The sequence below is a fragment of the Pinus tabuliformis genome, chromosome 1_1 (assembly GCF_031772625.1).
Source record: "Pinus tabuliformis cultivar Carrire ecotype Pingquan chromosome 1_1, CPIR1, whole genome shotgun sequence".
NCBI classification, from domain to species: Eukaryota; Viridiplantae; Streptophyta; class Pinopsida; order Pinales; family Pinaceae; genus Pinus; species Pinus tabuliformis.
In genome coordinates, this window is record NC_142297.1 from 165,101,995 (window position 1) to 165,126,612 (window position 24,618).

Genomic DNA, 24,618 nt, shown 5'->3' on the forward strand with positions numbered 1-24,618 from the left:
CATCAGGAATTTCAGTGAGATCTGCGCACCTATGCTGGATACGATCAAGAAGGCAAATCAACCTTTTCACTGGACCGAAGCAGCGGAAAGTGGTTTTCAGATTTTGAAAAGGAAGATTACCGAAAGGCCGATATTGAGGCTGCCTGACTTCAACAAACTCTTTCAAGTTCGTTGTGATGCCAGTGGTACAGCCATTGGGGCAGTACTTAGTCAGGAGGATAGGCCAGTCGCATATTTCAGTGAAAAGCTGAACGAGAGTAGACAGAAATACTCAACCTATGACAAAGAGTTCTACGCAATTATACAAGCGTTAAAGCATTGGAGACATTATCTGTTAGGTAATGAGTTTGTTTTATTTACGGATAACTCTGCATTACAGTACATTATGCAGCAACATAAATTGAACCATAAGCATGCAGCATGGGTTGAGTATCTGCAGAATTTCACGTTTGTACTGAAACATATTAGTGGGCAAGCGAACAAGGTGGCAGATGCGCTGAGTAGGAGGACCCTACTCTTACAGGAAAGTACGATGCAGGTTTTAGGCTTTGAGCACCTAAGGGAACTGTATCAAATAGATGCAGATTTTAAGGAGGCCTATGAGGCTTGCCAAAACCCTCTGTTGAGGAACAATAGCCTGTGGTTGGACTACAATTTACAGGAAGGGTTGCTGTTTAAAGGAGGACAGTTATGTATTCCCAACTGCTCTATGCGAGAGAACATTATTCAGGAAAAACACAGTGGGGGTCTGGCTGGACACTTTGGTATAGACAAGACAATTGCACAGGTACGACATTTCTATTTTTGGCCAAAGTTGCAACGGGATGTACAAAGGTACGTAAGTAGGTGCAAGGTTTGTCAACTGGCAAAGGGTCACAGTCAGAATACAGGTCTTTATTTACCATTACCCATTCCGAGCCGACCATGGGACTTCGTCAGCTTGGATTTTGTTTTGGGCTTGCCTAAGACACAGCGGGGTTTCGATTCAGTAATGGTAGTGGTAGATCGATTTTCAAAGATGGCGCACTTTGTACCTTGCAAGAAAACCAGTGATGCTACTTATGTAGCACATTTGTTTTTTACTGAGATCGTTCGACTACATGGACTTCCAAGGTCCATCATCTCCGACAGGGATGTAAAGTTCACCGGTCATTTTTGGCGAACCCTGTGGAAAAAGTTGAACACCCAGTTACAGTTCAGCTCCGCTTATCACCCGCAGACTGATGGCCAAACTGAAGTGGTAAACAGGAGTCTGGGGAATTTGCTCCGGAGCTTAATAGGCGAGAATTCACGGACGTGGGACCGTGTACTAGCTCAGGCGGAATTCGCATATAACGATTCACCTAATCGCAGCACCGGTTATAGTCCCTTCCAGATTTTGTACGGCATGCATCCACGCGGAGTGCATGAATTACGAGATTTGGGGAAGCTCGAAAAACGAAGTGCTGATGGGGAAGATTTCGCCCAAGCAATGAGCAACTTACATGAGCAGGTAAAGCTGAAATTACAGGACAACAGTCAAAAGTATAAGCAGCGAGCTGATTCAAAGCGTCGGGAAGTTCAGTTCAACGTTGGAGATGAAGTCCTTGCGTATTTACGTAAGGAGCGGTTTCCAAAACGGGAGTACAACAAGTTAAAATATAAAAAGATCGGTCCCTGCAAAATCATTCGCAAGTTTTCTGCAAATGCCTATGAGCTACAGTTGCCACCAGGGATCGGTATTTCTCCCATTTTTAACGTGGCAGATCTGTTCCCTTATGTCGCTGATCCGGAAGACAATACAGCAGCAAAGCCACCGCGGGACACCAGTTGTGAGGAAAGTTCATGGATGAGACAGATGCCAACGGCACAACCCCTTGAGATCGAAAGGATTATTGACACACAGGTAGCTAGGCGCACACGCAGGAAAGAATATCTGCGATACTTGATCAAGTGGAAGGACCGTCCGATAGAGGACAGTTCGTGGCTCAACGCAACGCAGATACAAAAAGCAGGCTATTCTGTCGACGACCTCATGGAACGGAGCCATGACTTTTTGCCACCCCGGGAGCCTGATGCAGGAGCATCCAGCTCCGAGGAGACAGAAGGCGGTTGACTGTCTCGTAGAGAGAACAAGAACAAGCCAAAGACTACATGCATAGCTGGACAGGTTATTAGACTTGTCATTTTTTTTATTTTCTTTATTATTTGTTTCATTTTTCCCAAAAGGCCGTTAGAGACCATAGAATTACAATTGTGAATTGTTTTAGTTTAGGAGATAATCAACAGTTAGTTATCATTTTTGTAAAAAGAAACTGGTTGGCAGTTGTACAAAGTTCTGGTTGGACAGTTCAACCGAAAATGGAAGCAGTTATGCTTTCCAGGTGTTAAAAACAGAGAAAAAAAATAGTGAGGGAGAGAGAACCTCCGGCACAAAGAAACGAACAATGAAACAATCCTCTGTAATAAAAAGAAACAGAACATTTGCCTTGCCAACCAATGGTCCATGGTTAATTATTTCATAAGTATTTCATATTTCTTTCTGTTGTGATTAAAAAGCATTTGAAGCGACAAGATATCAAGCTGTAACAGGAAACGAGAAAACAAAGGTGTTGCTACAGGTAACCAATTCCAGCAAGGAGAGAAGAATCATTCAACCGTTGCCAACGAATGACCAGGTAACAAAGATACAACACTTTCATTCTATTTATAAGTTAATACAAGTACAGAAAGCAAGTGAGAAAAGCAGTTTGATTTAATTCATCAAATAATCACTGTCCATTACAAGCCAGAGCACACCGCAAGATTTTCTGAGCAGATAGCATTCGCCGAAAAACGAACTCTTTCACAAACGTAGCCATTTAAACTAATACAACAGAACAGGGCTATACGAGCCACAAAAGACAGAAGGGAGAACAGTCTATCTACGACTCAAGTGACTGCAATCATAACGGAATCAGAACCCAGAACCACAGAACCCTACATAACCTAACAACTGAATTGTGGTCGGAAAGACCCTACCCGTTATATGAGACTGGGCGGGTTTCGAACTGATGACCGAAGACTGAGAGTGAGCAAACCCTCGGCGGCCAGCCACCTTAGCAACCTGCAAGTGGAAGTGGATGAGGGTTAGTGCATAGCCGGGAACGAAAGACGAGCTTAAACAACGGATGAAACAAGCCATGAAACCCAACAGTTCTTACCTGTAGTTGATAAGGCGACTCAGCAAAAACCGAACCCAACGAACAGAGCCTGAGACAAGGAGCGGAACTGTAAGAGACTGTAACAGGTGAGAAGGCAGAGTAAAGCATAGAACCATTGCATACCTTTGGAGGCGAGGACGAACGAACCGAGCCGGAAGCGCAGAAATGGAGGATACCCTGTCACAGTTACAAGCCAACTAATTATCAGAGCCGAGAAACAACCCATGTGACAGAAATTGTCCATAGGAACAGCGAACCTACCATCGCACAGAGCAGGGAACCAACAGGGTTATCGCCTTCATAGAAAGTTCACGCACAGAGCAAAGAAAGCCCGAAGGCACCAGCAAACCACAACGGAGCAGCGCTGAGAGTCGAGCACAGTGAACCGCCAGTAAACCACAACAGAGCAGCGCTCAGAGTCGAGCACAGTGAACCTCCAGCAAACCACAACAGAGCAGAGCTCAGAGCCGAACACGGTGAACCACTAGCAAACCACAACGGAGCAGAGCTCAGAGTCGAGCACGGTGAAGTAACAAAGTGACAATAAACGAGAAATAGGGTTTATCAAAAGGCGGGAGCGGCCAAACCGTGAAGACCGACAGGTGGCGTCCCTTAACCGGAGAGGAGGGACAACAATCAATACCAACAGATTGCAAACGAGTCATGAATTACAGAGGGTTAATATCATTACATATAGACACGACAGCTAACCTAACCAAAGGTTAATCACCGAAGGGTCGAGAGGTCCTGTAATTGTTGACACGATTACCAACTACACACATTAAGTTCCACACGTTTGTAAACGTTGGGGGGCTAGGCCATCACTTGAACTTGTTTACTAACCTCTGCTACTGCACACAAGTTCTCTTCCATTTCGTTTTCAGATTCAAGTGGGATTATCTCACCAAATAATATCATGTCAATATGGTGTTTTTGTTGCATCATCTGCAATCATTCATCATTAGCCAACAAATCTCCATTAAAGTTTACATCAACAATATTAATTGCTAGATTCACCATAGCATTGACTGTTCCAATGGCAGTGTTACTGTCATCAACAAGCTTTGTTGTTGGATTGCATCATTAGCCAACAAATCTCCATCAAAGTTTACATCAACAATATTAATTGCTGGATTCACCATAGCATTGACTGTTCCAATGGCAGTGTTACTGTCATCAACAAGCTTTGTTGTTGGATTCACCAAAATTTCATCAGTGAGCTTTGTTGTTGGATTCACTAAAATTTCATTAGAAAGCCATGTTGCAGGATTCATCAAATTTTCATCGAATTGCAACTGTGCATAGTGGGATTGACGAGCATTTATGTGCTCCTCTTCTTCTTCTGCAAATTTATCACAATCATCGTCCACTTGTGGCTGAACACAGTGCAACAAACTTTTTCTCTTGCTGTAGATCTGTTGCTATAGATCCACCTTCATCTTAAACTTCAATACTCCCCCTTACACTAAAACTCCTCTCTAGGGTATCCCAAGCTTCATTCGCTGCCTTTGCATGTGAAATGAGGGGAAGAGATAGAGAAAAACCCACTTGAGTCTGTGGAAAAGATAGAGACAGAGACATAGGAAGAGATAGAAAAGGAAGCACAACAGGAGAAAACTCTGACAGCATGATAAGAAATGAAAACTGTGTGGAGACATCAGTAATAAATGACTGGAGTTAGAATTGAATTAGATTAAATGAAACTAAACTAGGACACTTAGAGAGACAGTCTATTAACAAGTGATTGGAATTAGATTCTCCAATTCCTTATCTAGATTTGACTCATTTTAAAAATATCCAATTTTAAATATATTTAGAGGAAATCTTTGAGAATATAAAAACCAATTGAATCCAATTTCAAATATGTTTAAAGGAAACTTATAAGGATATAAGAAGCAATTGACTTCCTTCCCAAAACCATCCATACGAAGGAATAGTAGGCATATTACGTTACGTTTCCGCAATGACTTGATTAGTGGAAGTAATTCGCAGGTAGCCTGGGCTTTATTTGTTCTCATTGAATCGCCAATTTTCATGAACCACACTCCAACGACGGATTGCCTTCTGTGTTTGCTTTGCTGTATTCACATAATAATGGGAAATAAACCGTTTGGGATGGATATAATATTAAGAGTAACATAAAAGATGTGATCCCGTTCGTGGTTGTAAATTAATATCTAAAATGTAATTTAGACCTATTTAAATATAGAATGAAGAGCCATTTATGTAGCTAAAAATTTAAAAAAATTAATAATTAAACTAGTTAAGAGTGATTTAAAAGCAATTTTTTTTTTTTAAATATGCATTTAAAAATATTGATACTTTTAAAATTTAGTAAACCTAAATTTAAAATAAATCTAACTTAGTTAAAAATATATATATATTATTAATAGTCATTGTAATCATTATAATCTGTGATTAAACCTATTGTAGCATTATTTCTAAACATATTAAATGCGAATGAACATGACTAATTTTAATATACCATTAATTTGTTATTAAAATATAAAGGGTATTAATTGATTTATTTAAAAGTTATACACTTTTGTATACTTTAATAATAAAATTGATGTTTTTTTATATTCTTTTATTATTATTATTATTTTTTTCTTGGTAACAAAATTATATATTAATTTAAAATCTATTATTATTGAAAATATTATTATAAATTTAAAAATTGATAAATAACAATAAATTAATTATTTAATTAAATTCCTAATTTATTAATGTTTTTTTTCTTTTATACCACATACTTTGACCTGTTTTCTTTTATATTATATTGGTTTACCTGCTTTCTATGTCAATCCTTTTGTGTATATATCTTTTAGATAATCTTTTCCATGTTTTCTTTTATATCATATTGGTTTACCTGCTTTCTATGTCAATTCTTTTGTGTATATATCTTTTAGATAATCTTTTCCAGCTAAATATAGTTTAAGTTTGTTGATATAGATAATCTTTTTTAGTTTGAAGTTATTTTTTAAACTCAAATTAACATTCTTTTATACACATTATTTTACGTGTTTTCTTTATACTATATTATTTTACGTGCTAAAGATACTTTAAGTTTGTTGATATACATAAGCTTTTTTAGTTTAAGTTAATTTTGAGATTAAAGTGTGACTGATTTTATTCGTAGATAAAAAATGAATGAACATTTGGAAGCGTAAATTATCATATGGAAAGGTTTGTGATTAAATTACAATTGAACTTACTAGTGAATTAGAAACGAATGAATATGTTTTCAGGTTTGTATTGTTTCTTGAAATTTATGATTTATTTATATTAAATTATTGAGTTGATATTGAAAAGACTAATGATATATTACATATGTATTTGACGTGAAGCATGCAGAAAATGTTGGAACGATACGAGAAGTGTTCGGAAGGAAGTAAAACAACAAGTATAGCAAAACCGCAAGATCTCAAGGTGACGTCTGCTTTTAATGGAAATGTAAAATTTTAAATTAAGAGTTCAAAAATATTTTTTTAATTAATTCGAAGAAATATTTTTTATTACTTTAATAAATAGTAGTTTTGAAATCCAACGTATACGGGGGCAGTTTACTAGTTATTGTTAAATTCAAAGTTCAATTCCTTGTGAATCAAGATAACAATAATGAAATCCAATATAATATTATAAATTTTCCTATGGTAATTGATCTTATTAATTAGATGAAATTTGATTATTTTGTAATTGTATGTAAGAAATTGTAAAAAAAGGAAAAGTATAACAATTTTGAGTTTTGATGATCTATACAATTTGATGTACCTTTGTAGATAGTTATAGGTTAGGAATTATGCGAGAGCATCTAAAATGTTTTGTTGGTTTTTAAAGGTTTTTTTTGGTTGACCAAATATCTAAAGTGCTTGAATAGGTGTAATTCTTAATTACTTATGATTAAAACTCTAAATAGTAACTTAGCTTTTATTTAGATGTGCAAGGTTGAAACTTTAGAAACTATATGATTTGTTAAACATCAAACAGATTATCTAACCATCATATAAAGTGGATGCATGTAAAATACTTTTATAGCTAAACACTATATGTTAAGAAACTTAAGGAAGGATGACAATTTATTGATCTAGAGGAGTTAAATCAAAGAAACAGTTTAATAAACTAATCTATGTAATAGATTATATTGTCATGGGGGATTTAAGACATACTGAAACTCAATATTATCTTACCCAGAACTCCCATAAACTTCAAAACATATGAAGAAAATAGAGTGAAAATAAAAATAATGAAAGACTTACAAGAACACAATCTGTCTTGAAATGAAACTAGAATCCTTTTATTACTTCAAAAATAATCTTGAAGGATAGAAATCTGCTCAAAGGCCTATCGCAATGGTTCAACCATTTCAAAGTCTTATTTCTAAGTATTTATAGAAAATATTACATCTGAGATCGAATTCCAAACTAAAATACATTTACAAAATAATATATGTTTTAACAAACACAAATATTTCTAAATATAGAGGAAAAATAGGCAAATTTGCTTGAAAATGCCAAGTTGTTGAGGCTATATAGTAATCTGGTGATGACTGTTGCTGCTTTGTTGGAAATGTTGTTCCTTTCATGCTGAAAATCTTGAACTGCATTTAAACTTCATTCTACCAATTCTAGTAACCGGTCCCACCTTACTTCACTTGGGATAGAAAATCCAATCATATTCCTGAATCTTTCATCCACCTCAGTGTAAGTGTCAAAAGTAGGTTTATTCACAAAAAGGTGGTGGACTTCGTGTTGAATAATAAAGTCAAATTTTATTCTCTGTATCAAAGCTTCACCACTGATAACACCTTTGGCTTTTGCAAATTTGGAGGCATCAACACCTATGTTACACAATTGTTCTTGATAGTTTTCTAATGGGATCAATTTTCCATTAGAATTTTTGAGTGTAGGCAAGCCCTTTTCCTGCAACACAATGAATTTCCTGTTGAATCTCTTGATCTGCAATTCAAGATCCTTGCATTTGTTTTCTAATTGTATCATCAGATTCTTCTTTGTCAAGACCCTCTTGACCTCCATGACTGTTGTTGTTCTGTCTGGAATATTGAGGTCTTCAAGTTCCTCCTTGGTTTTGGAATTCAGTAGCTTGATGATCTTTTGTGCTTCCTCTGGCCTGTGTTCCAAATCCACCTTTGTGTTTTCGATGGCTGCTTTAACTGTAAGTACAAAGTTTGTCTGTTCAAAAATAATGTGCATGGAAGGCCACATATTTGTTATATTGGCATTTATATTCTGCCAAATGTTGTTTTTAACCTCAACTAACATTTGAATTACAAAGGATTGATCTTCATATTTCTACACCTGTTGTATGAGTCTATATTTTTCTGTAATTTTGACAAATATGCATTGTCGGTTTTGAGTTTATTTTCCTCTATCTTGGCCAATTTTATTGACAATTTATCCTTTTATGACCGAACAACTGACAATTCATCGAGAGCTCTAGTAAGCTCTTCTGTGGGCTTTGAAACTGTAGTCCTCTTTGAAGTTTCTGCCTATGTACCTGCGCATGATGTAGATACCCTCTTGCTTCCCACCATTGTTTTTCTTTCATTAGTACTTCCATACCCTGCTTCATCTTATGTATCTATGCATTCTGCTCCACTACTCTACTAAAAAGTTTCTCTTTTTCTAGCTCTATATTAGCAGCCTCTTTAGCTTGAGGATGCTCTGTGGAAGGCAGTGTCAAGCAGAAAGAGTCAATTTTGCGGACAAAACCAACCTCCCTAGAAGCTTAAGGCTTTCTAGTGACAAACAAGACAATTAAGAACAATCCTTCTCTAAATATGCATTTACCATATAAGAAACCAAGTGTTTAGATCCTACCTGTAGTCCAACGCTGTTGTAGTAGTCCAGCCTCGTCGATCCGGATGAGCTCCTCCTTCTCTTCAAAATCTGCATTCACTAACAATCAAACGATTAAATAGCACCTGAATATCTCATAAAATAAAACATATTTAACATACAGACCAAGGAGTATATGAAACAACTCATAAATAACAAATTGTTGAGAAGAATGGACTTATTTGTATTAATACGAAACAAAAGAAACCATTACAACTTGAGCCTTGGTGTTGTGCGAGTTCCTCCCAGGGTCCAGCAAGAGTTTTCCTTTACTTTGACCAGCTCACCCACTTCCAAATGAAACAAGAAAGGATGACAATCTCTCCTCACAAGCTTCTACAAGGAAGTCCTAATCTCAGCAGCATCTACCCTTAGGAATGTTCAGCTTTCAACCTCCCCTTCCTCTGGCCCAATGCCTGTATTTATAATGCTTTGGAGGAAGTTAATCAGGTCCACCATCAATGGGATAAGTCCCTCTTTCAATGGGATAGCTCCCCTCTTGATGGGATAAGTTCCTCTTTCTTTGGGATGCATGAACCATCTGGAGGCGCTCAATACACGTCAAATCATCTTCTAGAATGCTCTAGAATCGACCACAAGTAACTTTTTTGGAGTAAAACTTGCGCCTTTTGACCTTTACAGGAGTACGCACCCAGCCCTTTGCAGACAGAGCGTACAAGTACGCAGGTATTGTGAACTTGAGGTGCGTACACGTAGGTAAGGTTAAGAGAAACTACGTAACCAGAGTTAATTGACTTTTTAAGGACTTTCTCTCTTTCTTGGGGTTTGACATGAGGAGCAGAGGCATAAGACTTGCTAAGGAGGATAGTATGACAGTTGATGGAGCCATACTAACTGCAAATGGTCATGGTGACAAATTTTAGTATAACAGATTGCCCCCTAAAGTGCGAAGCCTGTAGTAGATTAGGGTTTCATATCATCTAGGAAGGGTGAAGTACTTTATCATTTCAAGGATTATCTTGTGGAGAGCCCAGTCGGAACCTGCAAATATTCAACACAAAATACATATATGAGATCATATCATCGCTGAGGTAGGCATTCCCATACTCAGATTGAAAACTTTAACTAACAAACTAACTACTGCTTTGATATAGGAATGATTTCGCAGTACATCATAATCATAGACTCATGTAGACACAGTATGGACGCAGCCATCTGTTTATAATTAGTCTACTATATAATGAATACAAAACTCCTTGCAGCCTGGATGGCGGAAACTAGATCCAGGGTCTTCATGTCTACTTCCCGAAATAGTACGATTCTATCCATGCGAATAAATGAGTTGATGTCGAACATGGTAGAAACCACTTGATTACCAGTCAATGATGTAAACTGTTAACAAGTGTGAGAGAGACCACCAGTGATGTCAATGGTTCTCAAAGTACCCAGTACAATCCATGAGATGTGAATGAATGTGCTGATGTCGAACATGTCACGGAATCCTTCGATCGAAAGTCAATGATGTAAACTGTCGTCGAAGGCGAGAAATCTGCCATTGATGCATGCAGATTTCAAGGTACTGACGATTTCTAGATCATCTTTCTAGATAATGTGCTGATGTCGATAGAAAGCGATCTGTCGTAGGCAAGCCCACAACACGAAATCATAAATCAAGTTGAAGAAATGTAGCTGTAAGGACTGACTCAGGGATGGTCAAGATGGATGACAGGTATTTTGCAGATGAATGGTTTATTTGCAGTGACCTCTTGAACACATAACGACACAACAGATGGCTTGGTGACAATTGACCCAAAGTTAATACCCGGTTGAAGACTTTCAATGTGGTTCGATCAACTGTGAGGCAAAGGATTTCCCAACCCAGGTGAATGAAAAGTGTCGTGTTCAAGAGCGGTGATAAGGTTTCTCTGAGACAAAGAATAACAAAAAGGCTCATTTTTCTCTCTTTTCCCCCACCATTTTTGGCAAGTACCTCTTTATTTTTTAACAAGCTTGAGGAGGATAACATTTGCTTGATTATAAGCTCATCCTTCGGATGAGTCCAACTTAGTTTAGATTCGAACCCTAAGGAGTGGTCCGTTCTTGTTTGTAATCAAACAAGTCCTTTACTGTGAAATTTTAACGAGTCCAGTATAGGAGAAACTCGGCGTTTTTCAATTTTAGAGAGTCTGAAAAAACTTAAGAAGATTCCAGGGTTGAAATTTTTCGTAAATTTGTGTCTCCCAAGCCCGAAAAAGTATAAAATAATACTTGAGAGAACCGCTTGATCTTTACGACCAAGGAGTACTTTCATGATTAGTGTCTTTGACCTGAAAAGTAAAAAGCGATCAAGGACACGTCGTTTTATTTCCAATATCGAATTTGAAACGACAAAAATCCGGCAATCTTTTCATGTTTTTACGGTCAGAAAAGGGCTATAAGAGGACCGTCTTTTAATTCCGTTTTAACGAGTGTAAAAGAAACGCTCGGCAATCTTTTCATGTTTTAGGAGTCAGAAAAGGGCTTAAAGATGACTCTGATGTTTCACTTTTTCGTAAGTTTTAACGAGTTCGAAAAAATGATAAAAATGTACTCATGGTTTTCACTTTTTCGTAAGTTTTAATGAGTTTGAAAAAATGATAAAAATGTACTCATTTGGCCGACTTTCAATTTAATTTACGAGCAGGAAAAGACGGAAAGAACTCGGCATTTTCATTTGTTTTACGAGAATGAAAGATAGCAAAATAATCTCGAGATTTTCATGAGTTTAACGAGTCTTGAAAATAACTGAAATTGACTCGGAATACGTTTCATTTTTACAAAAGCTTGAAACAGAGAAAAACTATGCTTCAAAGTAGTTTCATTTTTACACAAGCTTGAAACAGAGAGAAAACTGTGCTTGATTCCCCCTAAGCGTAACTGCTAGAGTGCATGCCCCCCCAGCTTCATTTCATTCAATCAGTTGGATGAAATGAAGGTCCAGTTACGAGATCATTTGAAAGACTCGACCTAAAACCGTAAGAAAAATTATGCAAAACACTGAAATAACTAACCTAAATATACAACTTAACATTTATGAGATCTAGTCAAACTCTCGACTCAAGTAGAGGAGGATTTGTTTCATTTTTTAACGAGCTTGACACAGGAAAAGAACTATGCTCGGATTCAGTTTCATGTTTACGCAAGCTTGAAAAAAAAACTATGCTTGTTATAAGTTCGCATGCCCCCAGCACAATGACGCAAAACGAGGTACATGCCCCCCAAGCTTCATTGCATTCAATAAGGTGGATGGAATGAAGCTTTACTTTCAAGATCTTTGAAAGACTTGTGGGAGTTGTTTCATTTTTTAGTGAGCTTGACACAAGACAAGGAACTCTGCTCATAACTACTCTCTGCAATCTACCTAACAAAAAACTTTACTCTAAAAAACCTTGATTCATTTTTTAACGAGCTTGACACAAGACAAGGAACTGTGCTCTTAACTACTCTCTACAATTTACCTACTTAACCTACCCTTGTTTCATTTTTTAACGAGCTTGACACAAGACAAGGAACTATGCTCAAGACTCTTTGTTTCATTTTTTAACGAGCTTGACACAAGACAAGGAACTATGCTCAAAAAGTTCGCATGCCCCCAGTATAATAATGCAAAGCGAGGTACATGCCCCCCAGGCTTCATTGCATTCAACCAGATGGATGGAATGAAGGTTTACTTTCAATATTTAACTTGAAAAGGGAGTTGTTTCATTTTAAGGAGGTTGACACAAGAAAAGAACTATCCTCATACCCGATTCATTTTTTAACGAGGTTGACTCAGTAACAGGAACTATCCTCATACCTGATTCATTTTTTAACGAGGTTGACTCAGTAACAGGAACTATCCTCAAACCTGATTCATTTTTTAACGAGGATGACTCAGTAAAAGGAACTATCCTCAAAACCCTACTTTCTAAAATCTACCTACATATCCTAAAATCTACCTGATTCATTTTTTAATGTGGTTGACTCAGTAAAAGAACTATCCTCATGCTAGCCTGTTTCATTTTTTAACGAGGTTGATATAGGAAAAAACTATCCTCGTGCTCACTGATTCATTTTTTAACGAGGTCGACACAGTAAAAGGAACTTTCCTCGTACCTGATTCATTTTTTAACGAGGTTGACTCAGTAACAGGAACTATCCTCTCAGACACCTGTTTCATTTTTTAACGAGGTTGGCACAAGAAAAGGAACTTTCCTCACAGCCTGTTTCATTTTTTAACGAGGTTGATACAGGAAAAAACTATCCTCGTACCTGATTCATTTTTTAACGAGGTTGACTCAATAACAGGAACTATCCTCATACCTGATTCATTTTTTAACGAGGTTGACTCAGTAACAGGAACTTTCCTCGAAAGCCTATTTCATTTTTTAACGAGGTTGATACGGGAAAAAACTATCCTCGTACACACTGATTCATTTTTTAACGAGGTCGACACAATAAAAGGAACTTTCCTCGAACAACTGATTCATTTTTTAACGAGGTTGACACAGGAAAAGAACTGTCCTCATGGATACCTATTTCATTTTTTAACGAGGTTGGCACAGGAAAAGGAACTATCCTCGTTGCAGCCTGTTTCTTTTTTTAACAAGGTTGACACAGTAAAAGGAACCTTCCTCGTACCTGATTCATTTTTTAACGAGGTTGACTCAGTAACAGGAACTATCCTCGTGGACACTTGTTTCATTTTTTAACGAGGTTGACACAGGAAAAGGAACTATCCTCGCACACACTGATTCATTTTTTAACGAGGTTGACACAGTAAAAGGAACTTTCCTCACTACATTGATCATGGCTTCCAACTGGAAGAAAGACATGTCAATGGACACACCTTGATCATGGCTTCCAAGAGGTCTTCATTAGAAGGAAGAATACTTCTCTGGAAGGAATACATGTCAAGGGACTCGAAAGGGATAAGAACATCGTGTTCAAGTAATCTCGTAGAGTTTTCCATGTCAATTACCGGATCTAAATCAAAGGAAGATGAGCAAACAGTGAGAGGCTCACTTACATCGGTAACTGAAAATATGGGACCAGTTGCCACATAATTAACCCGTGGCGGGGTAGATACCACTTTAGAATCAGGAACATTTAGGGGTGTCATATTATTGGTAGTTGAAACAAGACTAGGGAACGAAAGCTGATCTACAGTCACAATACTGCCATTGTGAGGGAAAGACATCACGCGAAAGAGTGTCGATACGACAGCTTTCATTGCATAAACATAGTCTCGCCCAAGGAGTAAATTGAAATCCAAGGGACCTTGAACTACCATAAGATCAATACAGACAGTTTTACCTTCCAAGGTAATAGAAAACTTAGGAAGGATCCCTAAAGGTTCACTAATGGTTCTGTTAAAAGCTTTCAGATTCTCCGTAATAGGCGCAAGCTGAGGGGAACCCAAAGCTTTCCAAACAGTTGAGGATAAAATACTAACAGAAGCACCTTCATCTACCTGAGTACGATGTATGTCCCTACCACTAGCCTTGAGAATGATTTGGAAAGGGATGGAGGAAGGAAGACGAGGTTCTGTCAGTCTATTCCAATCAAAGGAAAAGACCTCAGTACTTGGAGGGGGTCCTGTAGAAACAGGTGAAATGCCCCCCGGCATAGAAGAATCCAATGTAACAAGAAGAACATCAGCGGTATGAAATTTACTCTCGAAAAGGAGAGTGTGATCGACCGAATGTGAAATTGAACCGACCACTTGATCAACTAATGGATCATCAACCTGAGTGACATGAGTTTCACTCTCCAATGGAAGAGTGTGATTGACTGTATTTGAAATTAGATCAATCACTCCGTCAGTTGACGGTAGGTTGGGAGAAAGTTTACGGTAACCAGTTGGAAATTCTTGCTGTGGAACAGTAAGGTTTTCCAACAACTTTGAGGCTTCATCCATGTGAGGGCAAATGTGAGTTTGATGACTCCCTTTGCATAACTTACAAGGAAACCTAACTTTACCCTTTTTCCCAGGAACCTGACTATCACTGGTTGATGGATCAATGGAAAGTTGATGAGATTTTTCTGACCATACTTCCAAGACCTTTGGAATACCAGGACAATTGACAAGGAAGTGGTCACCCTTACAAAGCTTGCAAGGGTATTTGGGTTTACGATGCACGTCGGAGTTTTCCTCAACACAACTAACACTGACAGTCGTGGTTGGTTGGTTGACTTCTTTCTTATCTTGCTTCTTCTTCTTCTTCTTCTTCTTAGCCTCCTGGTTACTAGCATCAAGGCTTTTACCAGGCGAAGAGGAAGAAATGGAGGAAGAAAAATTAGGCGAAGAAGGTAAAGGGTCAACAGAAGGTTGGTGATGTTGAGATGGTGAACTCTGTTGAGGTGAAGCATCCGGTTGAGGTGGAACAATTGGAGTACTTTGGGCCAACGAAGTTGAAAATAACCATATCGGTAATCCTATTGTAAATCCAGGTAATGACAAAGTAGCCATATAAGGAGGACCAACATTTCCAAAGTAAGGAAAAGTACTAGGATTCTCGTTAGGAGGGGTTCCTAGGTTGGTAAATTCTGGAACGTTTGCCATTATATTCAACTTCAGTGAATTTTATTAACAATTTATAACTAAAATTAACAATTCACAATTCACACCTAACAATTAAAATTCACAATTCACACCTATGGTCTCTAAAAGTAAAAACAAACAAATTAACATACAGACCAAGGAGTATATGAAACAACTCATAAATAACAAATTGTTGAGAAGAATGGACTTATTTGTATTAATAGGAAACAAAAGAAACCATTACAACCTGAGCCTTGGTGTTGTGCAAGTTCCTCCCAGGGTCCAGCAAGAGTTTTTCTTTACTTTGACCAGCTCACCCACTTCCAAATGAAACAAGAAAGGATGACAATCTCTCCTCACAAGCTTCTACAAGGAAGTCCTAATCTCAGCAACATCTACCCTTAGGAATGTTCAGCTTTCAACCTCCCCTCTCTCTGGCCCAATGCCTGTATTTATAATGCTTTGGAGGAAGTTAATCAGGTCCACCATCAATGGGATAAGTCCCTCTTTCAATGGGATAGCTCCCCTCTTGATGGGATAAGTCCCTCTTTCTTTGGGATGCATGAACCATCTAGAGGCGCTCAATGCACGTTAAACCATCTTCTAGAATGCTCTAGAATCGACCACAAGTAACTTTTTTGGAGTAAAACTTGCGCCTTTTGACCTTTACAGGAGTACGTACCCAGCCCTTTGCAGACAGAGCGTACAAGTACGCAGGTATTGTGAACTTGAGGTGCGTACACGCAGGTAAGGTTAAGAGAAACTGCGTAACCAGAGTTAATTGACTTTTTAAGGACTTTCTCTCTTTCTTGGGGTTTGACATGAGGAGCAGAGGCACAAGACTTGCTAAGGAGGATAGTATGACAGTTGATGGAGCCATACTAACTGCAAATGGTCATGGTGACAAATTTTAGTGTAACAGGCAGCATGAATTTCTTCTTCAATGCTTGGATATCTTCTTCTCTATTCTTGATTAACTCTTTTGTTGTTTGAACATCTTTAGGATCATGTCCTAGCTTTATGACCAAATTCTCCAAAGATTTGATTCTATTATCCTTTACAAATGAGGACATTTTTTCAATCTTTAATTGAGAGTTCATATTATTTAAAGATGGATATAACTTAGAAATAGTCATGGCTGAGCTAGTGAGTGATGAAAAGATGAGCTCTCCTATCTGCCTATGTAGCTCAATTTGATCTATTTCATGGATTTTCTTAGTGCCAATGGAAAATATGGAGGATTTATAGTCTTTAGCACTTGTGGGGGCTTGTACTAGAGGTTCCATGAAAGCCATCTGGAATTGTCCTTTCTCTACATCAAATGCAGAAAGTAGTCTATGTTGGGTCTTGGTTGTTTGCTTCCAAAACTCAGAGTAAGTAGAAGCCTTCAGAGCTTCATTCTTCAACTTTATTTCTCTGTATCTGGAAAAGATACTCTTGTTGAGTAGAAACCTATGAACTACTAGATACTAGAGATTGGACATTTGCTTCAACAATAGTTGATTGTACTGTTTCTTCTACTTGAGTAGAAGGAGTAATAGGTGTCCCTGATAAGATCACTATGGCTGGCTGCTCTGTGTTTCCTTCATCTGCAGTTTCATCCTGAATAGTTATTATTTGAGATCTAAACAAAGGATTAATTGGAGAATCTGATTTTTTAGTAGCCTTAGGGTCCTTCTTCTTCCTTTTAAAAACAATGAACTCTGCATCTGGATTGTTAGAGTCTGTAGGAGACATTGGTTCTCTTTCTCTTTTCTGCTCCTTCTCTTTAGAAATAGGTGTCTGCATGGATGACTAAGTGACCAGTCGTTCTTCAATTTCTTGTAAAGTACCTTCTATCCATTCTTCCTGATTCACATATTGTTCAATCTCAGGCCTCAATATGTGTGCATAAGTGGTGCTTTTCTGCTCTTGCCTAAGCTTAGAAATATTACCCTGAGGATCATATGACCAGGAGAAGTTGAGCATGAAATTCATTTGGCTCAAGATTGCATGTATTTCTTTTGCAGAAGCTCTGGTATTGATAATGTATCGTCCTATGTGTGATTTGCCTTTAAATTGTGCCTTATTGTTAAAAGAAAGTCGACTTCATCTATTTTTTAACATCTTCCTACCGTACTGCAATGCGAAAATCTTGATAGGTACAAAAATTGGCAATTTGTATGGAGACAATTTTGATCCATAGACTCTGATTTCGGTTTAGTTCTGGTATAAATACCAGCCTCCCACTTTGGCCCATTCTAACAAGTGTAAAAATTTCTTAATCTTAGGAGAAATCCTGGGAATGACATCACTGCTTAACAAACATAGTGAGGTATACAAGAATTTGTCAACAAAATCGGTATAGGAATACTCCTTTGAGTTATTTCTAACCAGAGAAATCCAGTGAATGACTAACCAAGGATTACCTTCACTATTAGTTTTTTGTAAAGGGAATTTGAATTTATCTGCTTGATAATATAACAAAAGATAAATGAGGACTAACTGGTAATTGGAAACACCTTTTTCTTTGTAATTAACCAACTGTTCATGAATTTCATTGGCTAAAAATTGACTATAGTTGAAAAGTAGAAAGGGTTGTTTAGCAAAAGCAAAAGTGGACAGAAATCCTAATACTCTCTCATCTACCCACTGATCAGTATAGTATCCAAGCAGTTGAGTTACCATGGAAATGACCTGCTTGGACATTTCAGGAAAGATAGAAGTTGGAGACAGGGGACTAGTCCTAGGTAGCTCAACATTCCTAGGAAGGAAATATTCAAATATCTAGGCTTGCAGAGGGAAAGTGAGTTTGTTATATAATTCCATTAGGATTTCAGCAGAAGGAGGGTGGTGGGAAGGCTCATTTTTAATTTGTATGGCCTGACAGATGCTTTCAGGAGAAACAAAGAAGATAATTTAATTACTTTGGGAAATGATGACCCTTTGACTAGGTAAATACCTAAAATGACACCAGGCAAAAAATTGTTGGAAGAAATGAGTCTGGCAGAAGACGAACTGTGGGAGAAAGGATTGCTAGATGTTTAATTCATCACTCTTGTCTAGATATTTTTTCTTGGCCCAATTGTGTAGCTCAAGAAGGTCAAATTCTGAAATGGTTTCTATGATTTTATGTTGGGTGTCTACTAAAGGGGATTTGTCAAAATTCGAAACTGGGGGAATAAGGGGATTGTTCTCTGTGGTCTCTCCTTTTCCCCTACGGTTTGACATTTTATATGACTGAGAATTAGGTGTATAAGGAAAATGCTAAGAATATTTGGATAAAAAACTCTGAAAGAAGAAAACTTCGAATAGAAGAAAGTTTTAAACACATGGTTACTCGCAAAAACTGTCGACTCTATGCTGGGATAATTTGCTTTTGAACACTAACAATTGGCAGTAGAGAGATCTTCGTTCTGTAAAATCAGATAGCTAGCAAAGGAACTAAATAATTGGTGTTACAGGTTTTTATATAGTTGGGCTAATCAGGTGCATAATGGCCAATCAGACGTCTTTGGGATGAGGGATTAATTAACAAAAACGGGGATATGGCGGGAATAAGTGTTGTAATATTCATAAGATTTGGCACGAGATTTTGAACACTAACGAATAGGTGATGTGGAAGGATGATGATGTAGTAGGATGGGTGGCAAGAGTCAAGTGGGTAGGAGGTAATGATTATGTGGTGGAAGAGGAGACACTTGGTGGGAGTTAGTTGGTGGAAGATATAATCATTGGCGGGAGTGGAGGTGGTTTTTTGGGGGTGGGTCTTGGTGCTTTGTGGTATTGGGAGGTGACTCCCTGAAATCCTTCATTGATTGGGATGTATGCTTCAATAGTATGGGCAGAGACCACTTTTCTCCCCCCCCACGTTAACCGTCAGGAGCGCAGGGGCAAGGGCCAAAAAGGTTCATCTACCGTTGATCTCGACAGAGTGACTTAGAGCCGTTGCTTCCTGCGTGGACTTTATTTGCATGTGACAAGATTATTTTGTCGTATCCTAACTTTATAAAATGTGTTAAAAACATACAAATTGATTTATCCTAAGTTTTAACTTAGCAACAAATTTAATATTTCTAAATTTGATAGCAACATTTAAATGTGCATCGTTGAAATTATTTTTTGTAGGGATTTCATTTCCTTTTTTTATTTTATTTTTGTTTTTTTAATCTCTTTTCATTTTTTTTTTGTTATTATTTTTTGACATATAAACGTAAAAATGTAGAACAATGTTACAACATCGCCTGCATCTTGGTACTGCGTTTCCCTGTGGGATGTAGAGAACATGTACATCCATTTGCCTTCTCCTCGGGATATGGAGTCTTTGGTGTGAAAATCACACTTGCAATGAAAATGTAAATAAAACTAGAAATGTACAATTTATTATGGTTGCAATAAACTTTAGTATTGAATATAGTGCTTTAGATATTTATTCATTGGTAGGCAATGTAGAGTATGCTCCTTCCAGGTTTTGTAAAATGAAAGTATTGTTTCCTTTAACCTCTGCAATGTTGAATGGCCCCAACCAGAGATTATTAAATTCACCATGTTTGCCCTTTTCTTCTCTTCGGGCATCCCATTTCAAAACTAAATCTCCTTTAAAATCTCTTTCTTTGGATTTACTATCAAACAAAGTTTTCATCTTGTTTTGATATTAACAAAGTTTTTATTGAACTTCATCTCTATTTTCATTTAATTCTATAATCTGATTAATTCTTCTAGAAAAATAATTAGGTTCTTCATTTATGTCTTGTAAAAATTTCAAGAGAGGGAAAGCTAACTGTATAGGAAGAGTAGTGTCAGTGCCATAGACAAGCTGAAAAGGGGATTTACATGTTTATCTTTTGGGTGAAATTATGTTGGCCCAAATTGCATACTTAAGATGACTGTCCCAATTTCTCTTATGATCTGCAAGTACCTTTTTGATCACCTTTACGGAACTCTTATTGGATGACTCGGCCAATCCATTCCATTGAAGGTAGTATGGAGTAGAATGATGCAATAGGATCTTATATTTCTGGCAAAATTCTATCATTTCAACCCTACTAAATGCATGTACATTATATATGTAACTGTCTGTTGTCGACAACCAAATCTAGATAATAAGTTTTCCTCAATAAATTTAATGACAACCGTATCTGTAGCATTTTTTACAACGATAGCTTCTAGCCAATTTTTAAAGTAATTTGTGGTAGTTAAGTAGTTAAGATTTGTCTGTGTTGATTGCTGGATGCTGGATGTATCTCTCCAATAAAATCTAGTCCCCACTGTAATAAGGGTGCCCAAATCAAAAGTGGAACAAGGGGGAGCGCTTCAAATCTTTGTTTACCAGCAATAATCTAACATGGAATGCAACTTCTAACCTTTGCTCCAACTTATGAAAACAACTTTGGCAAATAGAAACTTTCTCTCAAAATCTTTTCTGTTGTTTCTTTCCAAGCATAATGACCCCCGCATATTCCTTCATGAAAATGATCTATAACTCCTTCTGTTTCACTCTTAGTCAGGGATAGAAGTAAGATGTTTAATGTATCTTTACAATAAAGGTTAGCATTGATAATACAATATTTCATAGCCTTTAATCTAAGAGTTCCGCATTGATTTTTTTTGAAACCGGGAGGATATTCAGGATCGCAAAGAAAGTTTACAATATCAGCATTTCCTTCAGATAACAAGAATTTTTTATCAATGTGAAGTGGAAGAGGAGTAGAGTCTGTAGAAGAAGAAGGTCCCTGTGGATTCTTCTCTGGTGAACTAGAGGAATTTTCTTGTGGATTCTTCTCTCCTGATACCTAGATGATAGTGTTTATTCCGATAAGTTTGCAGTTAGATTCAACGAAGAGCTTAGCTAAACCTTGTCCTTTTACTAGCTTAGTGGATTTGATTTCAAAATCAAATTCAAGAATTTTAGCTATCCATCTCCCTCTCCTACCATGTATATCAAGTTGGGTCAAAACAATTTTGACAACATTGTTCGGGACATAGGCACTAATAGGGGAATGGACATAAGTTCTGAAAACATTTAGAGCTTGTATAAGGGCATAAGCTTGTTTTTCAATAATATCATATTTTAGTTCTACATCTCTCATAAATTTATTGAAGAAGGCTATTGGTTGTTCATATTGGTTATCATTCTTTTGTAGTAAAACATCAGCGAAACTGGTATCAGAGGCCAAATAGAAAATGCTGAAAGGTTTTGTATAATCATGGTTGACTAGTATTGGGGCTTAAGAAATGGCCTTTTTGATTTGTGTAAATGCATATATAGCTTGCTTTGTCCATTTAGACTCATGATCTTTCTTCAACATACCAGTAATATCTTTAACAATTTCAACATAATTTGGTATAAATCTCCTTAGAAAATTAATCTTTCCCAACAAAACTTGAATTTCTTTTTTATTTCTGGGGAGATGAATTAGCTCAATCGTTAAGAATCGTTTTAGATCAATTACCATTCCTTCTTTCGAGATGATGTGGCCAAGTAACTTTCCTTCTTTTATGGAAAACATAGATTTTTATGGGTTGAGCGAGATTCTAAATTTTCTGCGCTTGCCAAAAACCTTTCTCAAGTGCTTTAAGTTTTCTTCATCAGAGCTTGAAAACATACTTAGATCATCTAGATAAATAACAATAAACTTATTGATTTTACCAACAAAAGTTAAATCCATTGCTCTTTGAAATGTTGCTCTTGCATTAGTTAAGCCAAATGGCAACCTCAGAGTTGCAGGAAGCACCCCCCCCCCCCCGGATCCTAGGCCGGAATCGCGTCTCGTACGGAAGCGTTCCGGAAGCGCCAGCAGAAGCGCGATTCCATTTTTGACGAAGCGTGGTTCCGAGTTTTTGGAGCGGTTCCTGGTTTTTAGGAAGCGTTGCCCCCGAAGCGCGCTTCGGAGGGCGCTTCGGGCCTCCGGAAGCGCCACGCTTCGGGCCCGGAAGCGCACGCTTCACGAGCGCTTCGGAGCGCTTCCGGAAATTTCCGCGCGGGCAAGGAATTAAACTTAATTTTTTTTTAATTTTTTTTAAAAGTTAACTTAACTTGCAATGAGGGGGTGGGTTAGGGTGAGTTTAGGGTGAGTTTAGGTGAGGAATGAAAAGCATAAAGCTCCCATTCATTCCTCATTTTCTCACTTTGAGTTTATGAGAGTTGGAGAAGAGAAGAGAGGAGAGGAGAAGAGAAGAGACGAAAGGAGAGGAGAAGAGAGGAGAGCTTGGAGGAGTGAAGAAGGAGGAGCTAGGAGAAGGAGGAGGAGCTTGGAGCAAGAGCTTGGAGGACTTCATCTACAAGAGCTAAAGAGGTAAGTTCAAACCCCAAACTCCCTTGTTTTTTTGAAAAAAAAATTGTATTTTTCTCCTCCCTCTCCTACTCTTTCCCATTGTTTCTACTTGCTCCTTTATTTACAGGTTGTCCACCACCTATATCCATATTCCAAGATGGTGTTCTTTTGGCTTCTATGTATCATTCCACTCTTGGTTTTAATGATGGCAAGGGTGAGGAATAGAGGGGAAGAGGAAGGGGATGAACTTGGTCCTAATAGTAGTGACCCAATGTATGATGAGGAGGAAGGGTTTGAAGAGGAAGGGGATGAACTTGAAGGGGACACTGAAGCACAAGATGGGAAAGGTACATCAACACCCTTGTGGAACTATGTGACCAAACTTGATGGGGGAAAGGGTGGTGGATCTTACAAATTTGTGTGCCCTCATGGTTGTCATGGAGGAAAACCATATACGGGTTCATATACCCGTCTGAGGAGGCATCTTTGTGGGGTGCTGGACAATGATGAAAAAAAGGGTTCTGTGGGGGTACAAATTTGCCCAAACATTTCAACTGAAGAAAGAAGAAAATACATCCAAATAGAGATGGCTGCACAACAAAAAAACAAGAAACAAAAAACTCATTCTGAATCAAGTGCAACCTCTAAATTTGGTAGTTGCCCATCTCCTCATGGTACTTCTGCAACCTCTGGAGGTAGAAAAACAATAGGGGATTTCCTTAATGTTGCTGGGAGGGATGATGTGGATGGAAAGATAGTTCGTTTTCTTTGTGCTTGCGGTGTACCATTCAATGTGCTTCGCTCTCCCTATTGGCATGACATGGTAAAGGCCATCAATGAAGCCCCAAAAGGATACAAGGCCCCCAACTATGAGAAAGCTAGAACAGTGTTATTAGAAAGAGAAAAAGCTAAGGTTCAAAGAGCTTTGACACGTTTTACACATGAGTGGGTGGATTCTGGGGTATCCATTGTATCAGATGGGTGGACAAATATTAGAAACCAACATTTGATAAATGTTCTTGGTGTTTCTTCTAGTGGTGCAGTATTTATTGCATGTCATGACTCCTCCTCCATCAGTGCAACTGCACAAAACTTTGCAGATCTCCTATTGAAATCAATCAAAGATGTTGGTCCGAATAATGTGGTTCAAGTGATCACAGATAATGCAGCGAATTGTAAGGCAGCAGGAAAAATTATTGAGCGTACTCATCCACACATCTTTTGGTCTGGGTGCCTGGTTCACACATTGAACCTTTTGATGCATGATATTGTGAAACACAAAGATTGTGGGTGGATTGCTGAGGTTTACAGGAAAGGGAAGCAGCTCATTAAATTCATCACAGGGCATACAAGGGTAAACTACTTCTATGGCACTTACTCCAAGTTGCAATTGCTTAAAATTGCAAAGACAAGATTTGCTAGTTATTACCTCACCTTTAGGCGGCTAGTGAGGGTGAGACAAGCTTTAACTAATCTGGTGTGTGCTGATTCATGGGATGAAATTAACACTGATACAGATGGTGCTAATGCAGTCAAGGACACTGTTCTTGACAGTTACTTTTGGTCACAGGTTAAATATGTTTTGCAATTCACCAAACCAATTTATTACATGATCAAGTTTGCAGATTCAGATCGACCAGTAATTGGGGAGGTGTATGAGCAAATGGATAGCATGTTGGCATTGCGGGTGCTATCACAGGTGGTAAACACTTCTTCTGCAGAGAGGTGTTGGAGCTCTTATTCTTTCATCCACAGTGTTAAAAGGAACATGTTGAATTTAGACCGGGCAGAGAGCTTGGTTTATG

General features: G+C 37.9%; 1 protein-coding gene across 3 annotated transcripts in view; it reads left to right on the plus strand.

Annotated features, from left to right (window-relative positions):
• The window catches only part of LOC149212097 (MADS-box protein SOC1-like), a 424,640-nt gene that overhangs the window by 222,712 nt on the left and 177,310 nt on the right, over positions 1 to 24,618 (plus strand). For all 3 annotated transcript variants that reach the window (XM_089391710.1, XM_089391709.1, XM_089391711.1), the window contains exon 2: positions 6,530 to 6,611. In XM_089391710.1, the coding sequence (XP_089247836.1) occupies positions 6,530 to 6,611 (82 nt within the window). The remainder of the gene's footprint in view (positions 1 to 6,529; positions 6,612 to 24,618) is intronic.